The sequence below is a fragment of the Staurois parvus genome, unplaced genomic scaffold (genome assembly GCF_062004578.1).
Source record: "Staurois parvus isolate SC_StPar_1 unplaced genomic scaffold, SC_StPar_1.0 ptg000402l, whole genome shotgun sequence".
Classification (NCBI taxonomy): domain Eukaryota; kingdom Metazoa; phylum Chordata; class Amphibia; order Anura; family Ranidae; genus Staurois; species Staurois parvus.
Genome location: NW_028318198.1, coordinates 4064161 through 4084121, shown reverse-complemented (window position 1 = coordinate 4084121; position 19961 = coordinate 4064161). Strand labels below are relative to the sequence as shown.

The following is a 19961-nucleotide window of genomic DNA, read 5'->3' as shown; positions in this document are numbered from 1 at the left end:
TCCCTCAGAGCTACTGTGTAACACGATAATGCTGCTTTTTGTGGAAAAAAGGAGAGCTGAGATCATAGTGGAAATATGCTGAGGCACTAAGGGAAAATATATATTTGAACAAAAAATCACCTCTAATGCATTTTCCAGACAATGTCTCTATACTGTTGTAATTTGTGGTTTCAGACTAATTTTAACCATTTCAGCATCCATAACCCAATTGTAAAGGTCCCTGCTTAAAAAATAGCAGAATTTATAGTTCAGGAAAACTACTGACCAGATTCCACTCCAGGGAGTGATATGCATTGTAAATACTGGTTATTATATAGTTAAATGATTATTTTTTGCAATTAGTGAGTCAATTTAAGCAAGGGTACTGCAATGTCATGGATCAGCAGCTTGCCAGATGCTAAAGTACCTGTAATGGTAAGACTTTTTATTAGTTTTGGATAGAGTTGGAAAGGGGTGGACTCTCTGCCAGGTTTTTATTGCTATCAGTGTCCCCACAGGAGAGATTCACACCTCTATTTTCCCTGGTGGCCATAGTTTCTAAAACAAAAAGTAAGTTAGGATCCTAGATTTTAGAGTGATCATGAGAGCAAAATCTTCACCTGAGGACAAATGTTCTGTTGGCAACTGTCTAAATTGAAAACTCTGTTCACTTTGATGAAGATTGACTCTAATTTCTTGTTACACCTCCAAACAGGAAGTGCAGGGAAATCTCACCAGAAGTGAACAAAAAAAGGAGAAGCATTTTAACCCTTCCTTGCTCTATCTAAAATTGAAAGAAAAAGTTGTTTTGTCAGTGCACACACATTAAAGATGAATTCCAGGCATGGTATATTTTTACATTGTTACATTGGTCCAACTTGGACCAATGTAATTATATATATACCATACCTGGCCCATGCCCTGGGAAGCTAGACACAACCAGTGTTATCTCAGTTATCCCCACTTGCTTCCATGTCCCATGCTGAGGGGCCGGCATGATGCAGTGTGAATGCACTAGTTCGGCTGCTTGGCACCAGTGCTATTCAGAGAATGCTTTGCATTTTCTAAATGAATACAGAGTGTTCTCTGATTATATGAGGTGGAAGCTGTGATGTCACCCCTAATGCCTCTCCACCTCATACAAATAAAGCTTGGGTTATTAGCATTGATTTATTAAAAAAGGGGTAGAGACTGACCATTTGACAATGTAAATGTTCTTTTACCTTAGTCAATAAGGTGAGTCAAAGGAGGAAATTCATCCAATCATGTGCAAGCAGAAACCCTGTTTTTTTTACTTTCCCATGCACGATAGATTGTCCGGAATGAAGATTGCTTTACTTTACTAGGTTTTGCTTAAGTGAACATTCTCTACTGCTTTAGTAAACCGTCGAGTTCTGTGAACATCAGGTTTCATTCAGTACAGCGAAAAGCTAAAATAGCTGATTATGTGAAAAGGAGAATGTGACTCCATCTGCTGGCTGGATAGAAGACTGCATACTACTTTTATGCAAGGAAAAAAAAATTCAAAAAAATAAAATTATATATACAAGGAAACTCGAAAAATTAGAATATCGTGCAAAAGTTCATTTATTTCAGTAATTTAGTTTCAACTTAAAAGGTGAAACTAATATATGAGATAGACTCACTACATGCAAAGCAAGATAGTTCAAGCTGTGATTTGTCATAATTGTGATGATTATGGCTTACAGCTCATGAAAACCCCAAATCCACAATCTCAGAATATTACATGCAATCAATAAAACAATGATTGTACATAGAACAATATCGGACCTCTGAAAAGTATAAGCATGCATATGTACTCAGTACTTGGTTTGGGCCCCTTTTGCAGCAATTACTGCCTCAATGTGGCGTGGCATGGAAGCTATCAGCCTGTGGCACTGCTGAGGTGTTATGGAAGACCAGGATGTTTCATTAGCGGCCTTCAGCTATAATGCATTGTTTGGTCTCATGTCTCTCATCTTTCTCTTGGCAATGCCCCATAGATTCTCTATGGGGTTCAGGTCAGGCGAGTTTGCTGGCCAATCAAGCACAGTAATCCCACAGTCATTGAACCAGGTTTTGGTGCTTTTGGCAGTGTAGGCAGGTGCCAAGACCTGCTGGAAAATGAAGTCAGTATCTCCATAAAGCTCATCTGCGGAAGGAAGCATGAAGTGCTCCAAAATCTCCTGGTAGATGGCTGCGTTGACCCTGGACTTAATGAAGCACAGTGGACCAACACCAGAAGATGACATGGCTCCCCAAATCAACACAAACTGTGGAAACTTCACACTGGACTTCAAGCATCTTGCAGTGTGTGCCTCTCCATTCTTCCTCCATACTCTGGGTCCTTGGTTTCCAAATGAGATGCAAAGTTGCTCTCATCAGAAAAGAGGACTTTGGACCACTGAGCAACAGACCAGATCTGTTTTTCTTTAGCCCAGGTAAGATGCTTCTGACGTTGTTTGTTGTTCAGGAGCGGCTTGACAAGAGGAATACGACATTTGAAGCCCATGTCCAGGATCCGTCTGTGTGTGGTAGCTCTTGATGCACTGACTCCAGCCTCAGTCCACTCCTTGTGAAAGTCCCCAACACTTTTGAATGGCCTTTTCCTGACAATCCTCTCCAGGCTGCAGTCATCCCTGCTGCTTGTGCACCTTTTTCTTCCACACTTTTCCCTTCCACATAACTTTCAATTAATGTGCTTTGATACAGCACTTTGGGAACATCCAACTTGTTTTGCAATTACCTTTTGAGTCTTTCCCTCCTTATGGAGGGTGTCAATGATGGTTTTCTGCACAACTGTCAGGTCAGCAGTCTTTCCCATGATTGTGATTCCTACTGAACCAGACCATTGAGAGAGACCGTTTAAAGGCTCAGGTACCCTTTGCAGGTGTTATGGCTTAATTAGCTGATTAGAGTGGGACACTTTGAGCCGAGAATATTGCAGCTTTTCACAATATTCTCATTTTCTGAGATTGTGGATTTGGGGTTTTCATGAGCTGTAAGCCATAATCATCACAATTATGACAAATCACGGCTTGAACTATCTTGCTTTGCATGTAATGAGTCTCATATATTATCTCATATATTAGTTTCACCTTTTAAGTTTCATTACTGAAATAAATGAACTTTTGCACAATATTCTAATTTGTTGAGTTTCACCTATATGTGTATATATATATATATATATATATATATATATATATAATTTTACATTTTTTGTAAGCCACGGTTTCTACAGCAAGCAAAATCCTGTCTTGTATTAAAATAGGTATAGACTCCAGAGAGATATCATTTTATCCCTCTACAAATCATTAAGACCTCATCTGCGGTTCAGTTTTGGACACCATTTCACAAAAAGAATATTGAGGAACTGGAGAAAGTACAGAGAAGGGCAACCAAACTGATAAGAGACATGGAGGAGCTCAGCTATGAGGAAAGATTAGAGAAAATTAATTTATTCTTTCTTGAGAAGAGGAGATCAAGGGGGGATATGATCACCATGTATAATACATCAGTAGTTCATATAGTGAACTCGGTGTAGTTATTCACCCTGAGGTCATCACAAAGGACAAAGGGGCACTCTTTATGTCTGGAGGAAAATAGATTTAATCTCCAAATATGGTAAGGTTTCTCCACAGTAAGAGCTGTGAAAATATGGAATGGACTTCCTTTAAGAGTTTGTTCTAGCCAGCTCAGTAGATTGCTTTAAAAAAGGCCTGGATTATTTACTAGATACAAAGAATATACCTGGTTACTAACATTTATAGGTAAAGTTGGTCCAGGGAATATCCAATTGCCTCTTGGGGGATCAGGAAATAATTTTTTCCCCTGCAGGAGCTAATTGGATTGCTTTGCTGTTTTTTTTGCATTCCTATGGATCAACTGTTGGTGTAGTATTATAACTTTTTTTTTAGTTTTCTTTTTTATGGTGGAACTAGAAGGACATTTGTCTTTTTTCTGCCAGACTAACTATGTAACTATGTAAGAAAAAACAAATGTAGCAAAAGTGCACAGTGCTGTTTGAGCAATGTCCTTAGTAGGCAACATTTAGGGATCAGTAGCAGGTACATACAAAGAGATACACAGTTCTATAGGAAGGGGGAAGAACGTGCACTAAATTCAGCAGCTCCAAACGAATGTAGGGTATCCGCTTACTAAAATGATGAAAGAAAGAAAAACTTGTCGTTCTTGTGTAATAAAATGGTATGTTTTTTGGTTTAAAAACAAATTGGTGACTCAAATTGCATCACCTGGTCTTCTATTCCAAAACTGCTGGCACACTCTTTTACCTAGATGTGCCCTCAAGAGACAGAGATTGCCACTCCCTCATAGATCCTTGGAGTGGGTATTATCAGAATAATTGACAGCCTCTAAGAACTGTATTCTAGTGCTGTCACTGGCCATGACACCTTCTGGCCTGAGATGTGCTGATCCTTAAAAGAGATTGTTAATTGCTAATTTGTTTTTATAAATGCACCATTTTAATTGCAAGTTATCTGTGAGAATTTTTTCACAATACGTAAAAACGACCATACTGTCATGAAAATTAAAGTGTATTACTTACCTCGGACACAGTAGCGATGTGGTAGTCACCAGGAAATTACCAGGAGGCACCAGGAAATCGACACTTACAGAGGTGTCAGTTTCCCAGCAGACTTCAGTAGATGATTCCTCATCAATGGAGCAGTGTTTGCTAGAGGGAGCACCACGTGGGGTAAGTATTTACAGTAATATAGTTTGGGCAATTTTAATTTTTGAGACAGGTTCACTTTAAAGACATAAAAGTCCTTTAATAATTCAACCCTGTTAGTTGACTATTTCATTTTTGGGTGTAAAACATATATTTTACAGTTGTGATAGAATCATTTTTTAGGTGCACTAATTGTATCTCACAATGCAGCAAAAGTCATAAGTGCAGAAAAGTTAAGCACCAAAAATAGTGATAGTGAAATACCTTTGCCAAAAACTAGTATGCCAATTTTCATAAGCCATAAGCAAAAGTCCCGAAGCTCAGTTCTGAGCCAGAATTCTGGCTGCTATTTATATCAGTGATTTTATTTTGGTAGCTGCCAGCTTGTGTAGATCAACATGTTACTCCACAATTCTCTTGGCTCCTCAATCTGTACTAGATAGTGATATATGCTTCAGATTGCAGACAAAACAGAAATGCCAACTGTCATTTTCTTCTCTTTTGGTATCAGAAAAACCTTTGCCCAACCATATGTTCAGAATTAGTTTTAGACAAACAAGCTGAGCTGTAGGAGCTGGATACAGGGATTATCCTATTCCCTTTAGCATGGATTATGTAGTTATTCTATTGCAATAATTTAGTTACTATTTGATATCAGACAGTCTCTTTGTTCTGTACACATAAAAATTAATATCAAAGTTATAGTGATACTGTCAGGTCAGAACCAAATTTAACTTAAAAAATGATGAAGCACCATACTGGAAGCTGCAAGTATTTGCTTATCCAGTAAATTAAACAGCAGCAGGATGCAGTAACCTAAAACAAGCAGGCAGAAATAATAATTTATTAGTAATATTACAGTGATCTTAAATGTGATTGGTTGCTTTTGATTATGGGCCTTTTAATTTACTTTTTGGCCTTTACACTGGCTTAAAGTGAACTCATAAAAACAGTAATATTGTAGTTATCATTACAGACTTATTTTTAAAGGTGCAGGCTCTGCAGTAATCATCCCATACTTGGCTTCACTATCTACTGAGTTACGGACCTGGAGCAAGCATTTGCCCAGCATTGTCTAAGAGATTTGAACTCCTCCTCAGAATGTTGCATTAGTAGCCCACTAGGTATTGAAAGCAGGTTCTGGATCACAACTCTCGAGTCCTCACCTTTACAATCCAGCAATCATTGCTCTTATACTTGATTTATCACAGGTTGTTTCTAGCCAATATTTATGTTCATGTTAATATAACAGGGGTTTGGTTAGGTAGACAGATAACATATATTATAGAATTCCATATCTACAAATATATTGCCAGCAAAGTAGACTCCACGACCTTCATGTTTGTTAGACACAAGTGGTCTGTGTACTAGCATGCTTGTTAGATTTGATCAAACACCAAAATTCCAAGCATACATCAGTTCTGCTCCTGAGCCAAGTGACATGCACTACTCTAGGGTCACTCAAAACAATGGCTCTACATACTGCAATCATAGCAGCAATACATCAGTAATCCCAGACAATCAGTCTTATTTACAATAAGATACATGACAATTAGCAGACTCCTCCTATGAATAGAGACACTATTGATATTTACAAATATTACAGCCCAATCTGGCCATTTACACTAAGCTCAAGGAATGTCCATATGTCTGTAGGCCTTCTCAACAACCTCTGGATGAGTCTTTTCAAGTGCAGAGATGATCAGTCAAGCACGGTCAAGTCAAAATGTTCACAATGGCTATAATCCCCCCCACTTCAAAATAAGGCAGCACTAGGGATGTCAGCAGGATATTTCCCATTGCCTATCTATAATAACAAACATAGATATTTCCCTGAATATGCATTTTTATACAGTGGTCATTGGAACATTAAAAAAATGACTGCTGAATGCAGACAATGCGTCCCCTTATTTCCTGAATTCAGCTAATCCCACTGCCCCACCCTTGGTACTCTACTGGTTAGGGGATTTCAATTTTTTTCCAAAGTAAGGGGCTCTGAAAAAAAAAAAACTGTTTGAACCAAACACAAATGAGTCACTTTTTTATAGCAATGAATCAGTTTGATGCATCTTTTAATTCATCCATTCAAGGTATCTATCTGCCTGAACAACATGCAAGATTGATCTCCCAACTAATGGTGCCTGAATAGTTCTGGTATTACATGGCACAGGCAATGCCACAGAAGCACTGACACCAATCTTTTAAGATGTCTGTAAGGGAATTTACGACCATTAACTACCAATGAGAGGGACATTCTTCCTACTGAGCACCAATATAAAGTGAATGCATCCCAATGAGCACCAGTGTAAGGGGCATTCTCTGCACTGACCACCCACATAAGGGACATTCTTTGCACTGACCACCAGTATAAGGAGTACTCTTCACACTGATCCCCAATGTAAGGAACATTATTTACACTGACCACCAGTGTACAGGACATTCTTCCCAACTACCACAAATGTAAGGGGCATTTTCCCCAATGACTACCGATTTAAGGAGCATTCTCCCTCTGACCACCAATATAAGAAGTATTCTTACTGTTCACTGACCACCACTGTAAGGGGCACTCTTACTTCTCACTGACCACCAATGTAAGGGACATTTTTACCGATGACCATCAATGTAGGGAGCATTACCCCCAACCATGAATGTGTGTGTGTGTGTGCGGGGGGGGGGGGGGCTGGGGGCATTGCACCTACATCTAACTATGAATGCAAGATCCTCCTCCCCCCACTGACAGTTAATATAAGGGGTCCCTTCTCCTAGTGATCTTCAGTAAAAGGGGACATTTCTCCCACTGACCATCAATGTAAGGGGGACCTTCTCCCACTGACCATCAATACTGTGTCTAAATTCTAACAACGCAAACAGCAGCTTGTAACAATTTGCCCACTCTATTAAATATTAGGGGTCTTTGTAAACTGTCCAAAGCTTATATTGTTCAAGCAGTCTGATTATTAGGTATGTGATAGCAAACTGGCAATGCTCACTCTGATTCTATTGCAATATATATACCATAATCTAATGTAATCAATCAATGTGACACAGTAACAGGTCTTCAAAAAACAAAGTAACAAGTGTTGTGTAAACATCAACATTTCATCTAGTGCTCAATAAGTGCTATGTAAACATTAATGATCAACATGTCATCAATCACTTCCTATAAGTTGTTCTTATCAGTCCAAAGGTTTTGAAAAATATAAGGAAAAAATATATAAATAATTCATGTGTTCTTGCCCCCCCAAAAAATATTTTTTTGCTTATAAATAAATTTTCTTCTGAAAACAAACATGATAAAAATTGTTGAATAATTGTATCACATTTCTTGTGTGTGCTTGATCCAATCCACCTCCTCAATTGATCACCACCAACATTTGCCCCAAATTGACTCCCCAGATACAGTATAGTGGCTAGTACTGTATATGGAAAACTATACTCGCAAAAACCAACAATATTTCTATAGTTGCTCAAGTATATAGACCGCAGATGAATGTTGTTGTTCAGAAGTATTAGATCCAGCAATATACAGTATACCAAGGGATGGAAGAACAAAAGAGATCCTCATCGCATAAAAATGTATATTTATTGTAAAAAGAAAAAGACTGCACTAAAGCTCACATTTAAAAGTATCTGACCTGACAGTAGGTATTAATCGCAAAACATGGGAACGCCAGCCTCAGCCATTCTCCTCTGGCGGTAAGCATGGTCTCCAACACCAAGGTAACGTCACAACCAAAGACACACCCTATGTATGCTTCATCTATCAACATCTTCCAGGGGGGAATTGCATGTTGATCGTTGATGTTTACATAGCACTTTTCACTTTATTTTTTTGAGCACTAGATGAAATATTGATTGTTGAAGTTTACATAACACTTGTTATTTTCTGAGCACTTGCTACTGCATCACATTGAATGATTACATTAGATTGTGGTATATATTGCAATAGAATCAGAATGAAAGCTGCCAATTTTTGCTATCACTTTTTTGAGTCTAGTCACTCCACTCAATTAAAGCTGCTGCACTGATTAGATTTTCTGTGGCTCGGTTCATTTGGTCTTTTTTTATTATTACGTATGAATAGTAAAAGTACCCCTGCCTAATAACTTAGCTTATCTAATTTACTGATCATGCAGAATTTTTGGTAACTAACTTCAATGCATTCTGTATTAACCCCATTTTTTCATGCTGTATGAAAGTGAATCAAATGGTTAATTAATATTAATAAATTCTAGCAATTAATGTATGTTATCTCAAATGTTGCATTATATCAGTGAAACCATTTGATTTTTAGTCTGTATGTGTTTCCTTTTTTTCATTTATATTGCAAAACTAAAACTACACAAATCTTTCCAGCCAATAGATGCGGAAGATCTGCTGCATCTCTGAATGATTTGGTGTATGAAGGGTTTCAGCACAGCATTATATCATGCTTAAATTGCTTATCCATAAACCCAGTTCTGAAGTCAGTAGGTTTATCTCTATAGAAAGGCAGTCATTACCTCACTGTATTGCTGAGTACTGCTAATTAGGTCTGCTGACTGGAAATTGTTAAAGTTGAAGTGAACCTAAAAATATACTGTATACATTTTTACAAAGGATAAATACATTTTAGCATTTGTTATATAGTGGAAGCTTTTGTGGAAGCTTCCATATTTATAGAAACATCATCAATTTTCAGAAGTCACTACTTTCATTTTGTTACATTTCATATATCGTACTCTGTTTTAAATATTTAAATTTAAATTATTATTTTTTTTTTACATTTAAAAGCAGGCTATGTTATAGACTGAAAAGATCTGGGTTTTTGTATTTTTGTGAATTATGTAATTACATCTATCTGACAATTATGCTTTATTTCTTATAAGCCTTAGCTTAACAATTCACCCTGCATTTTGGAGTACAGCAGAAGGTAACACCAAATAGGTGCCACTTTGTGTGTTATACAGAGTAATTTGGAGTGTTTGTTTGTAATAACCAATCACATTCCATGTTTCATTTTAGTGCACTTTGTTTAACAAAAAAATAAAAAAGATACATCTGATTGGGAGTTGTGAACAACAGCCTCAGTTGTCCTTTGCCGTAACTTTATTTTGTAAGACTCATTGGACTTATTATTAAAAAAAGTACAGTAGAAAGGGAGATTATTATCCATGCAGATAAACAAATGCCAGCATGGCTTATTGTAGAAAAAAAGGCAATTGGAATGTGATTTTGTTGCTCCAGGCATCTGCTCCACTTTTTCTCTGCTCCAGTTTCTTTTTTTTAATTAAAGTGTATGTATAGCTAAAACATTCTACTTTTAGCTTTGTCAAGAGTAGTGAAAGGTTAAAACCTTTGAAAATGTATTTTTTTTGCTGTCTGTATACCATTTGGGAGATTTCTTTCTTGCTTTGTCCCATAGCCAAAACAGGAAGTGAGGGAAAATCTCTATAAAGTGAGGAGAAAACCTCTCTTAAACAATAGTCACTGCAATGGGTGTCCTTAATAGAAGATTTATTCTCACTTCTTCTTTGCAACTGCAAAATTTTGAACATTCTGTCTTGGTGACAAAGGACACCAGAACAAATAGAAAGGGTGGATCTACCTGGTGGAGACACAGACAGCAATAAAAACTTGACAGGGGTTCTAAGCTTTTGCTGTTCTATCCAGTACTAAATAAAAAAGTATGCATGTACATACACTTTAAGGCAATTCTTTGTGACGTACATACACTTCAAGGGCAATTCTTTGTGATGTACATACACTTTAAGGGCAATTCTTTGTGATTGCCCTTTTTCAACTCTGCTCCAAGCTCATAATCTCCAGCTGACTAACATTGCCTTGCTTAACACATCTTCCTTTTGCAATATAGTATGCACCTGAAGAGCTAATCGAGTATGACTATGAGTATGGGGGAGCAGATTACAAGGAGCCTGATTATGTAACAGTGGCACCCTCAATAACTGAAGAACTTGTAGCTCAGACTGAGGTATAGTAAATTTGTGTTGTGTGCGCTATATGTGTCACGTTTGTTTCGTCATCTGCTCGGGTGTAATCTCAGTCCCTTCTTTCTACATCTCCTTTGACTGCACCTTTCTGGAAGTTGGATGAAAAATGGCAGGCAGTATCGGCAAATATTGAGGTGGCAATACAGCGTCAAAGATTTACATGCTTAAGCAAATCTATTATAACTGTACTGAGATATTTTTTCCTAGTATCTTTTAAAACTTGATGCAGAATTGTCAGATTATTGTAAAAACATGTTTCTAGCTGTGGGAAATTTAATATTTTGGTTCTGAAAACAGCAGCTATGTTCCTGGAATTTGAGATATCTCAGTATCTTATTTTAGATTTCATTTATATTTAAGGCAAAGTTGTCTGGTCTTATAAAGTGTGTATTTACTGTGTAGTGCTATTCAATGAGCAATAGTCCTTAGCCCTTTCAGCCTTCTATAATCCTTAAAGCTTACATTGTTTACTTATGAGCAATTCCAAGTTCTAGAGATATCAATATGAGTGTGAAGTATACTTACCTCCATTTCCTTGTAACAGACATCTTCAGGCCTAAAGGTTTGGATTCTGACATGCTTGCATCCTAAATGCACTACTCAGTCCTGCAGCCAGTTGTCATTGATCTCCATGAATTTCTCTGAGTCTGACAACTAACGGTACCTGTCTGCAGAGCCGGGTGCTGAGAAGGACTGTTCTTGCAACTTTAGACCTGGGGGTGTCTGCATAGGAGTATGGGAGGTAAGTGCAGAGTTTTTCTTCTTTTTATTATTTATCAATGTGCCTGATGTGAGATCCACTCCAGAGCAGTATGGTATTCTTAAAGAGTAAATTCAGGCTATAAACAGTTTTCCATCAAATCCTTGGTAAATAAGGCAAACTGAAGAGATGTTATATATATTGTAACCTACAGCTAATGCAAATAAATCAGATTAAAGCGGCTTTAAAGGTATAGTTGGACTCATGTGTCCAAAATTATCTATTTGCATGGAAACAGTCAGATTTCAGATGACCACTGACCAATACTTCCAATAGAAAGGAAGTTGAAGAGCAGTCCAAATTATTCTGATTTCTTATTGATTGCTATTGGTTAATGAATGCTACTGCTTTTTGCACATTTGTTATTAAATGGATTCAAGAGGCTTAAATTCTTAAAGCAGTATTAAACACAAAAGCAAACATTTATTATGTTGCAGCTTACCAATTCATAGATCTGATCGCTCCATTTGTTTTCTTTTTTAGGCTATCTTTCTTTCTTTTATTTTATCTGGTGATCTCACCACTAAGTCTGTTGTTTTTTAGTTGCTGTAACTGCTTATAAAGTGTTAGATGCAGTTTTGCTTCAGTTTGTCAGTGCATCAAAATCTGCTACATCCAACACTCCTCTTCACCCAAACTGACAATGCTGCTGTGCCACCTATGCTCCTTCATCCAGGTGGTCGAAACAAAAGGGAAAAGCCTAACAAAAAAGAAAACTAATGCAACCACCACATCTATGGATTACTAAGTTGCAATATATAAAATTTTTGAGTTTAATACCACTCTAATAGCTAAATGGTTACTATTTAGGTACAAAAATAATCAGAGGCTGTTACAAAACCATAAGTGAAGTAGCATCTCATGTACTGTTATGGCAGTTCCTGATCTGAATACTAACTGGACAGTGGACACAATTAAAAAGAATGTTGCTCCTAGAATAGCACTGAATAGTGAATAACACATGAAAAGGGCCTGCCTGTAAAATTCCTCCTCACTTCCACTTCTTAATTCCTTCATTCATTGTTTCCATTCGGTCTTTCACCACATTTTTGCAGAAGAAGAAAGCCAGTTCCAAAACGAAGAAGAAGCCAGTACCCCCTAAATCAAAGGACAAACCCCAAAAGGTCACGCCCAAAAACTCATTTGCAGCTAAGAAGAAGAAGGGCAAGACCAATTACCAAGCATCAACAAGAAAAAGAATAGGGGTAAAGGTAGCAAGAAATCAAGATCTTCAGTGGGGCAAATCCCGAAGATCTCTGATCATGAGACATAAAATGCCCTAACCCCAACTAGATGTGGACAGAATTTCTGGCTAATACCATAACCTGACTATCACTACACTCCTACTTTGATCCAATACATTATTTGTAACATTCCAGGAAAAAGTTACCAAATAACAATATTCTTTTTGTTCCTCAGGCCAATGTAGTTGACTACTTTCCAGAACAATATGGTGAAGTAGACTATGGTTACCAGACAGATACACCTGCTCTTACTACTGGACCCAATGAGGTAAAATAAAGGAGAAAAAGTACTTTACATATCACCAGATTTTTTCTACAGGTTTGAAAAATGGATTGGGTATTTTATCATTTATATTCATGGTCATTATTTCATCTTCCCTATACTCCACAAAAGAAAATAAACATAATTTTGAGTGACATGTATACTGATCACCTTTTGTAAAATAAAAAGTACCCTTCATTTAAAAACAATTCTATGTATGCTGCAATATGCTGTGATGGCTAAAAAACCACAACTTTGAAACAGCAGTTTAATGTGTGCCCAATATTATCTGACTGGAGAAACAGCCATTTTTGAACCAATATCTATGCTGCTCATTATATATATTGATTCAAATGCAAAGTTCATGCTTACTGGGTTGCATAAAAAGGTACATTTAAACATCTGCTGCTTTATTGACTTGCTTTTGCTTGCTTATCCTAAAACATCAAACTCTTGAGAGAACATAACCATTTGTTCTGCAAGACACAAAAATTATGGTACTCTTTACATTGCGATTACCAATTTGAATACAATGTTATCATTATGAATTCCAAACCTAAACTTGTGAAACTACTGAAACTATTAAGATAATCAGTTCATTTAAATTCTAATATTCTTTCAAGGGCAACCATAGTAAATAAATGGGTTTGTTCAAAAGCAACCAGTCAACTTTCTTAAACGTTTAAAATTTAGGCAAGTTTGACTCGTTGTTTTACATGAGAAAAAATTGTTTTTAAACAGTTTTGGAAATTTAGTTTCTAGTACAAAAATGTGCTTTCAATTTATTTGCTTTGGTGCTGCAATACCGGGTGTTGGCAACTTGTGGCTGTCTATCAACTGGTATACGACTCTCAGCATGTGCATTTGAGCAGACGATTGCTGAGAATGTTGAGAGCTGTATTACTGCAATTGACAAGTCATAAGCTTCTAACTCCTATCTTGCTTTTGAACTGTAAATGCTGATATTTTCTAAGGGCAAGCTGATATCATATCAAATCAATGGTTGTTGTTTATGAGCGGCTGGTAAGCTAAATAATAGTTGCACCTTGCATATTTACTCATGCTAGTTAACCTGTGTAAAACGTATTACATGAAAAAGAAGTCATTGCATTAAGAACTTCTAAATTTGTTTAAATTTTAATAAATGAATGCAAATAAATGAAATGACTTCCATGAGCTCAAAAAAAGTCAATATATTTTTTTAACGTGGTATAGCATTGAAAGCTTTCTATGTAATAGTTACAAATGGTGCTGCATTTTATTATTAACACAGTTAAATTTAGTTGGAACATGAAATCAGCTAATTGCAAATGCTTTAACTGCTTATATTTAATTGTATTCTGCTTTCACCTTTTTATTACAAAAAAAGAATAATTGTTTTGCAAATGCTAGTACTATGGAGGTACATGTGTTATCTTTAAAGCACCAGTACTACTTCATATATTTAAGCATCAGTATATTTATATACAGTTTTCAATTGAAATTTGTCTTGAGAATTTGCACTTTATTTTTGTGGTTTTACTGCTGCTTTAAGACAAAAATATTTACAGTTCTATCTTTTAATTGATTTAGAGAACTTGCTTGACATTTGCCCCTAAATCACATTAAAAGATACAGAGCAATTACAGCTTTATTTTGATGGCATCTAAGTTTGCTTCATGGCTTAAATGCATCTAACAGCTTTGACTAACCTTAACCCATATGTTCCTCCCACTTGTTACATTGGTGCTGCTAGAAAACCCCTGTGGATGAGACACTGGTGGAGGAGTCCATTGTGGATGAGTCCTTTGTGGATGAGCCTTTTCTGGAGGAGTACGTAACTGGCGAGGATTATGACTCAGAGAAAAAGCTGGTTGAGGAAACAGACTATGGGGTGAAAGCTGTAGAACCTACACCGACTGAGCCAGTGGTGGGAGGAGATTTAGGAAAAGATGAGTTGTATGATTATACAGACTATGAAGAGAAAGAAACAAACCCTACTGCAGAGGAGTTTGGACCTGGGGTTGCTGCCGAAACTGATGTCTCAGAGACCACCGTAAGTTACCAATAAAATCGTAATGAGATTAAAAAAAACAGGAAAGTGTTAATAGAAATTATTGAGCTGGAATCCATTTCTCATTACCTCTCTGTACAAACACGTGATTCTTAAAATGTCTTAAATCTACACTTACTCTTGGGCATGTCAGCTGTGATTACATATGTGGCCTCTCTTCAATGCTGCTTTTAGAAAAAGAAGTGATTCATGAAGTGAATCTATTTTCAGGAAAACCCTTTTTTTGTTGATATTTTCAGGTAGGTTCTGTTGACCATAGACTGAAATACTTTAGTGGCTTACTAAGCAGACACTTGTTAGTCCAAGGATAAAGACCATTTGGCCTTTATTGTATTGTGTAACAATCTGATAAACAGCCTGCTGTTAATTATTTTTGCCAAATGGCAAGGGCCTCTTTTCTATCGTCAACATTACATTTGTAAAAAAAACCCCAGCAAAAGGAATCAAGCAGCACTTTGAAATAAAATAATATATACCTACAGAATTCAAAATTGTCCACCTTCAGCATTCCTGTGTTTTCTGAACAAATGACAATAATTTTAAAACAGTGACGTCATTGCAAACTTTTTAGGTGCCAGTTAATAAAGTAAATTATTATTACTTTTCCACCAGTATTACCTATTTTAAAAATGTAAGTGTTGTTAAAAGGGTAATATACCAAATAGTAACTCCCAAGTCCCATAGACTGTAGGTGTGGAATATATATAAGTCAAGATCTGTCCCTCCTAAAAATCTGGGAAACCATATGTTTTGTGCTGGACAATCACCCGTGCAATAATTTTTAAATATGATGATTATTTTCGATACAGTTTTAGATTCATTCCATGCATAATGCCACACACGTGGCCTGCCATTAATTTCTATTTTGACAGTTGTTTTTTCATCGCCACCTTAAAAAATTATCAAAAATCCAAGATAAGGTAAAAAAAAAACAGTTCCACCTATACATACTATCATAAATTAAAACAAATGTGCAATGGATAAACAAGGAATGCCCACTGTATCTGTTCAACATTCTTTTTCAGTAGAAGTGGAAATACCAATTACATCTGGTTTTATAAGAAAAAAAAAACCAGAAGGATACATTGTTAAGTCAGAAATCAATGCCTACTGGTACCTTTAAAATATATCTATCTGATGCTGTTCTATTAAATAACACTTATGTATTACGGATAATAAAACTATAGTAAGCCCACAGTTAAAACCCCCAGTTAAAGAAATTTTAATCTAAAAATTGAAACATCTTTTCATGAAATGTCTGTTGTTTTAAATGTTGAATGTATAGACTGTACAGTACTTTGATTAATTTCCTGCAGCATTTGCTATTTAAAGTACATTAAAATTAAATTTGCTGATATTTTAGGTAAATAACTATGGAGGATACGGCGAGAAGGGCCAGAAAGGAGAACCAGCTGTTATTGAACCAGTAAGTAATTTGCAATTCCCTCATGTCAATATCTGTGTATTTAATACTAGGTTCATCAGTTTGGATTTAATTTCCAAAACTTTAGAAGTCTGTGAATACATCAGTAAAGACAGTTTATTAGAGGAGAGCAACCTGATATGAAACTGTAACTTTGCTAAAGCTGAACTCAAGGTATAAGCTAGTACACCAATTTATAGGAGCTATTTTAACTGTCAAAAGATTTGTACTTCTGTCCATGTATTCTACAATTTACTAAGCCTTGTCAGCCTTGGCTGGTGATCTGATTTTTCTATACTGCAGTTAAGCAACACAGCTGTCACCTCCCTGCCCCAGTCTATGACGGGACAGTGAAAGAGCAGCAACAGACTAATGAGGTAATCCTTTTGCACTCCCCTTTGTCAGTATAGTTTTTGCTAGTATGTGTTTGTGTATCAAAGCCTTATCAGCTTCTAGTACTGCTCCTTCCTTTCCCAGTCTGAGTGCTGCTGTACAGGGGATTACAAGAAACGGAAATCAAGTTAAAGTGAAGTATTTACACTGTATTAATATAGCTATATTTATTGATGCCTGAAGTTTAGTTCTAAAAGCAATATGCTGCATAGAGAAAACAGGCACTGTCCTTCCATTATCAGTTTTAAAGTCTTTGGTGTATTTTGGAAGGGCATATCACAAACCCAGGCATATGATATTACAATAACTAAGCAGAGAGTAACTACAGAACACTACAAAGAACTATACAACTGCCTACTAGATCAGTAGGTCATGAGATACAAGTAGCTGAAGTTAACAAAAATGTTGACTGTTGAAAGCTGAACTTTGATCTGCTCCCCCACCTCTGATTCTACCTATTGGTAAAATCATCTGTCACATTCAAGGGTCAATAGAGAAACTAGGGAGGCAAGAGAAGGTATTAAACAGAGTGCTTTTTTTTAAATAGGTCTATTCATACGCAACTAATTATGCTAGTGTGTGCTGTAAAATGCCTCCAGCATTGTTCCTGTTATTTTCTTGCCGGAGGCTGCCATTTTGCTGAAGTACAGAGCCCCTGAGCAGCAGTAAATATTTAGATTGTCAGCACATTGTCCTCTAGTGGCTCTTATTTTCCACCCACACAAAAATAGAAAGCATTTAATCATGCACAGAGCAGGATGAGACAGTGTATTACTGGGTCTTAAACAGCATAGATGCTTATTTTTAATGTATTACATAGATATACCTTCAAAAGGGGACAGCCTGTAGTGATCTAGCAGTACTTGATTTCCCAACTAAAATTCCACTTTAACCTCCCTAACGGTATTCCCGAGTGTAGCTCGGGGTAAAATGTCTGTACCAAAAGCGGTAACCCCGAGCTACACTAGGGCTTACCATTCGGCGCTGCATAGGGAGTCCCTACAGTACTTACCTTGTCCTTGGCTCCCACGATGTGTCCCCTGCAGCATCCCCGGCCATCTCCTCCGGCGGATGCCGGCATCCGCCTCCTGTGTTCCGGTCCCTGTGACGTCAGGACGTACGGGCGCCGCCGCCAGCGGGAAATTTGAAAATTTAAAAAAAATTTCATTTTTTTCAAAACGATTTTACATAGTAAAACATTGCTGTTTCAACCCATTTCACATACATTTTGTCCCTAGTGCTTTGTCCTGTCCCCTGTCTGCATTTTGATTGTTCTTTCTGCCTGGAAACTTAGAAAAGTCCATGGCGTCCAAAAAGTGTCCCTTTATATCAAAAGCGGGTTTAGATCAGCTAGAGAACAGCGATAGTAAATCAGAACCACTTGCAGAATTGAGTGATAATGATTCGTGGAGAAATTCGTCATCAGACACTGAAAACAATTTTGCGACTTTGCTCAGCGATGTGCGAACTTGGCGCTATATTTCAAATTTCAGTGTTTTTGGTTTGATTACATTATTGAATTAAATGTATGTTTTAGAATCTTGTTTAGACAGATTTCAGTGAGTTATTCCTAAAAATTACAGCCTACAATAAAAAAACTACATATTTCCATGCAAAATAATGGTACTGCTTTCAGCACCAAAAATATGAAATAATCATACCGCTAGGGAGGTTAAGCATCACATTTCAGATCCATCATACTGAGCTGTTTCCATTATATAGATAATACAGATAGAGATCTGCAGCAGGAGCCCTATATGGAAGGAAATAACCAGCAACACTCATGTCCACTATTACTATAGTTAGCATATGTGTATAAGCTTTTACATTTAAACATATGTAAAAATTAGTGATGACAATACACCACCAAATTTTGCTTTCATGTCTGGATGAATGGACCTATTAAAAGAAAGCACTAGACTTGATTGCTGTTAAAATATAAGTTATGTCAAGGTATATCTTCATCAGTCCATACATGGCTCAAGTGTAACATTTGGTAAATATAGTGAATGCAGATATTCTGCACCAGCAGTGACGGGATTTACAGAACTCTCACAATGATGGACAAAATTAAATTGTACATTATCTGTTACACCTGTGATTCTTACCCTGCTTGCGCCATCTGCTACCTATTACTCTCACATGACGTTGTTCAGCAAAGCAGTAATAACATTACTCTTTCTTTGCCTGGGCTTTCATTCTCAAGCTGTGCATCCTGACAACAAAATAGCTGACTTTTCTCTGTATAAATGAGCATTGTTGAATAAATACGAATCTGCTTTGATTTTGCCTCTTCTGGACTTGTAGAAATCCATAATGCTTACCAGTTATTTCTCAGTAAATACATAACAGGCCATTAATAAAAACAACTTAACCAGACATATCATTCAGCTCTCAATAATTTTGTATGAATCTTTTTTCTTGGCTTTCCACTGCCATAAGCACAAGTCACTTCTGAATAATTTTCCTGACACCAAGAGAAAAATAGTGACGGGGAGGGTACAGCTTGTGATTGACAGTCTCAGTTCTGTTACTGTGTGCAGTGCGAAGGGGTGTGTCCCTTCCCTCCAATCAGCTCTCAGAGCTCTCCTCGCTGATGTAACTTCAGCTCTCCACCCTCTGCTTCTCAGAGCTGGGAGATCCTGTGTAAATTCTGCACTTTGAATAAATATAGGGGAAAGATGGCAGCAGATAACAGGTACAGGTTATGTAGAAGGATTTTGTTTCATCTCTGAGTATCACCTGATGCCAGTGACCTCAATGGGTATATGTAAGGGTTTACAACCACTTTAACTCTATATTCTTTTATTTTCCAGGGAATGCTTATTGAAGGACTCCCAGGACTGGAAGGACCAGCAGTACGTATCCATTCTCTTTTACTGATTTGCTAATTCTATTTCTATTAAAGGACAAATGTCATAACAAAAATGGAGAGGTTGCCATTACTTATTTCCTTTTGAACTTGCTTGTTGCCCGGCTGTCTCTGGCTTTGGTATGTTTCCTATCCAATGTACGATTGCTGACACAGAACTCCCGATATGGATACTTATCCCAAGTCAGTAATGTAGAAAACATTGACACCAGAGGGCCAGCATGACAGTTTGGCAACTAATATTTTTAGGAGATTAACAGTAGCAGCCCTCATATTTCTCCCATGACAGGTG

The 19961-nt window shown here is 37.0% G+C and overlaps 1 protein-coding gene across 7 annotated transcripts in view; it reads left to right on the top strand.

The window, feature by feature from the left end:
* Positions 1 to 19961, top strand: part of COL11A1 (collagen type XI alpha 1 chain) — a 282954-nt gene that overhangs the window by 99408 nt on the left and 163585 nt on the right. The window contains exons 6-11 of one of the 7 annotated variants that reach the window (XM_089686597.1): positions 10527 to 10643; positions 12478 to 12627; positions 12842 to 12934; positions 14664 to 14963; positions 16345 to 16407; positions 19614 to 19655. In XM_089686597.1, the coding sequence (XP_089542723.1) occupies positions 10527 to 10643; positions 12478 to 12627; positions 12842 to 12934; positions 14664 to 14963; positions 16345 to 16407; positions 19614 to 19655 (765 nt within the window). The remainder of the gene's footprint in view (positions 1 to 10526; positions 10644 to 12477; positions 12628 to 12841; positions 12935 to 14663; positions 14964 to 16344; positions 16408 to 19613; positions 19656 to 19961) is intronic. The other 6 variants (XM_089686598.1, XM_089686599.1, XM_089686602.1 and 3 more) reach the window with 6 other exon arrangements.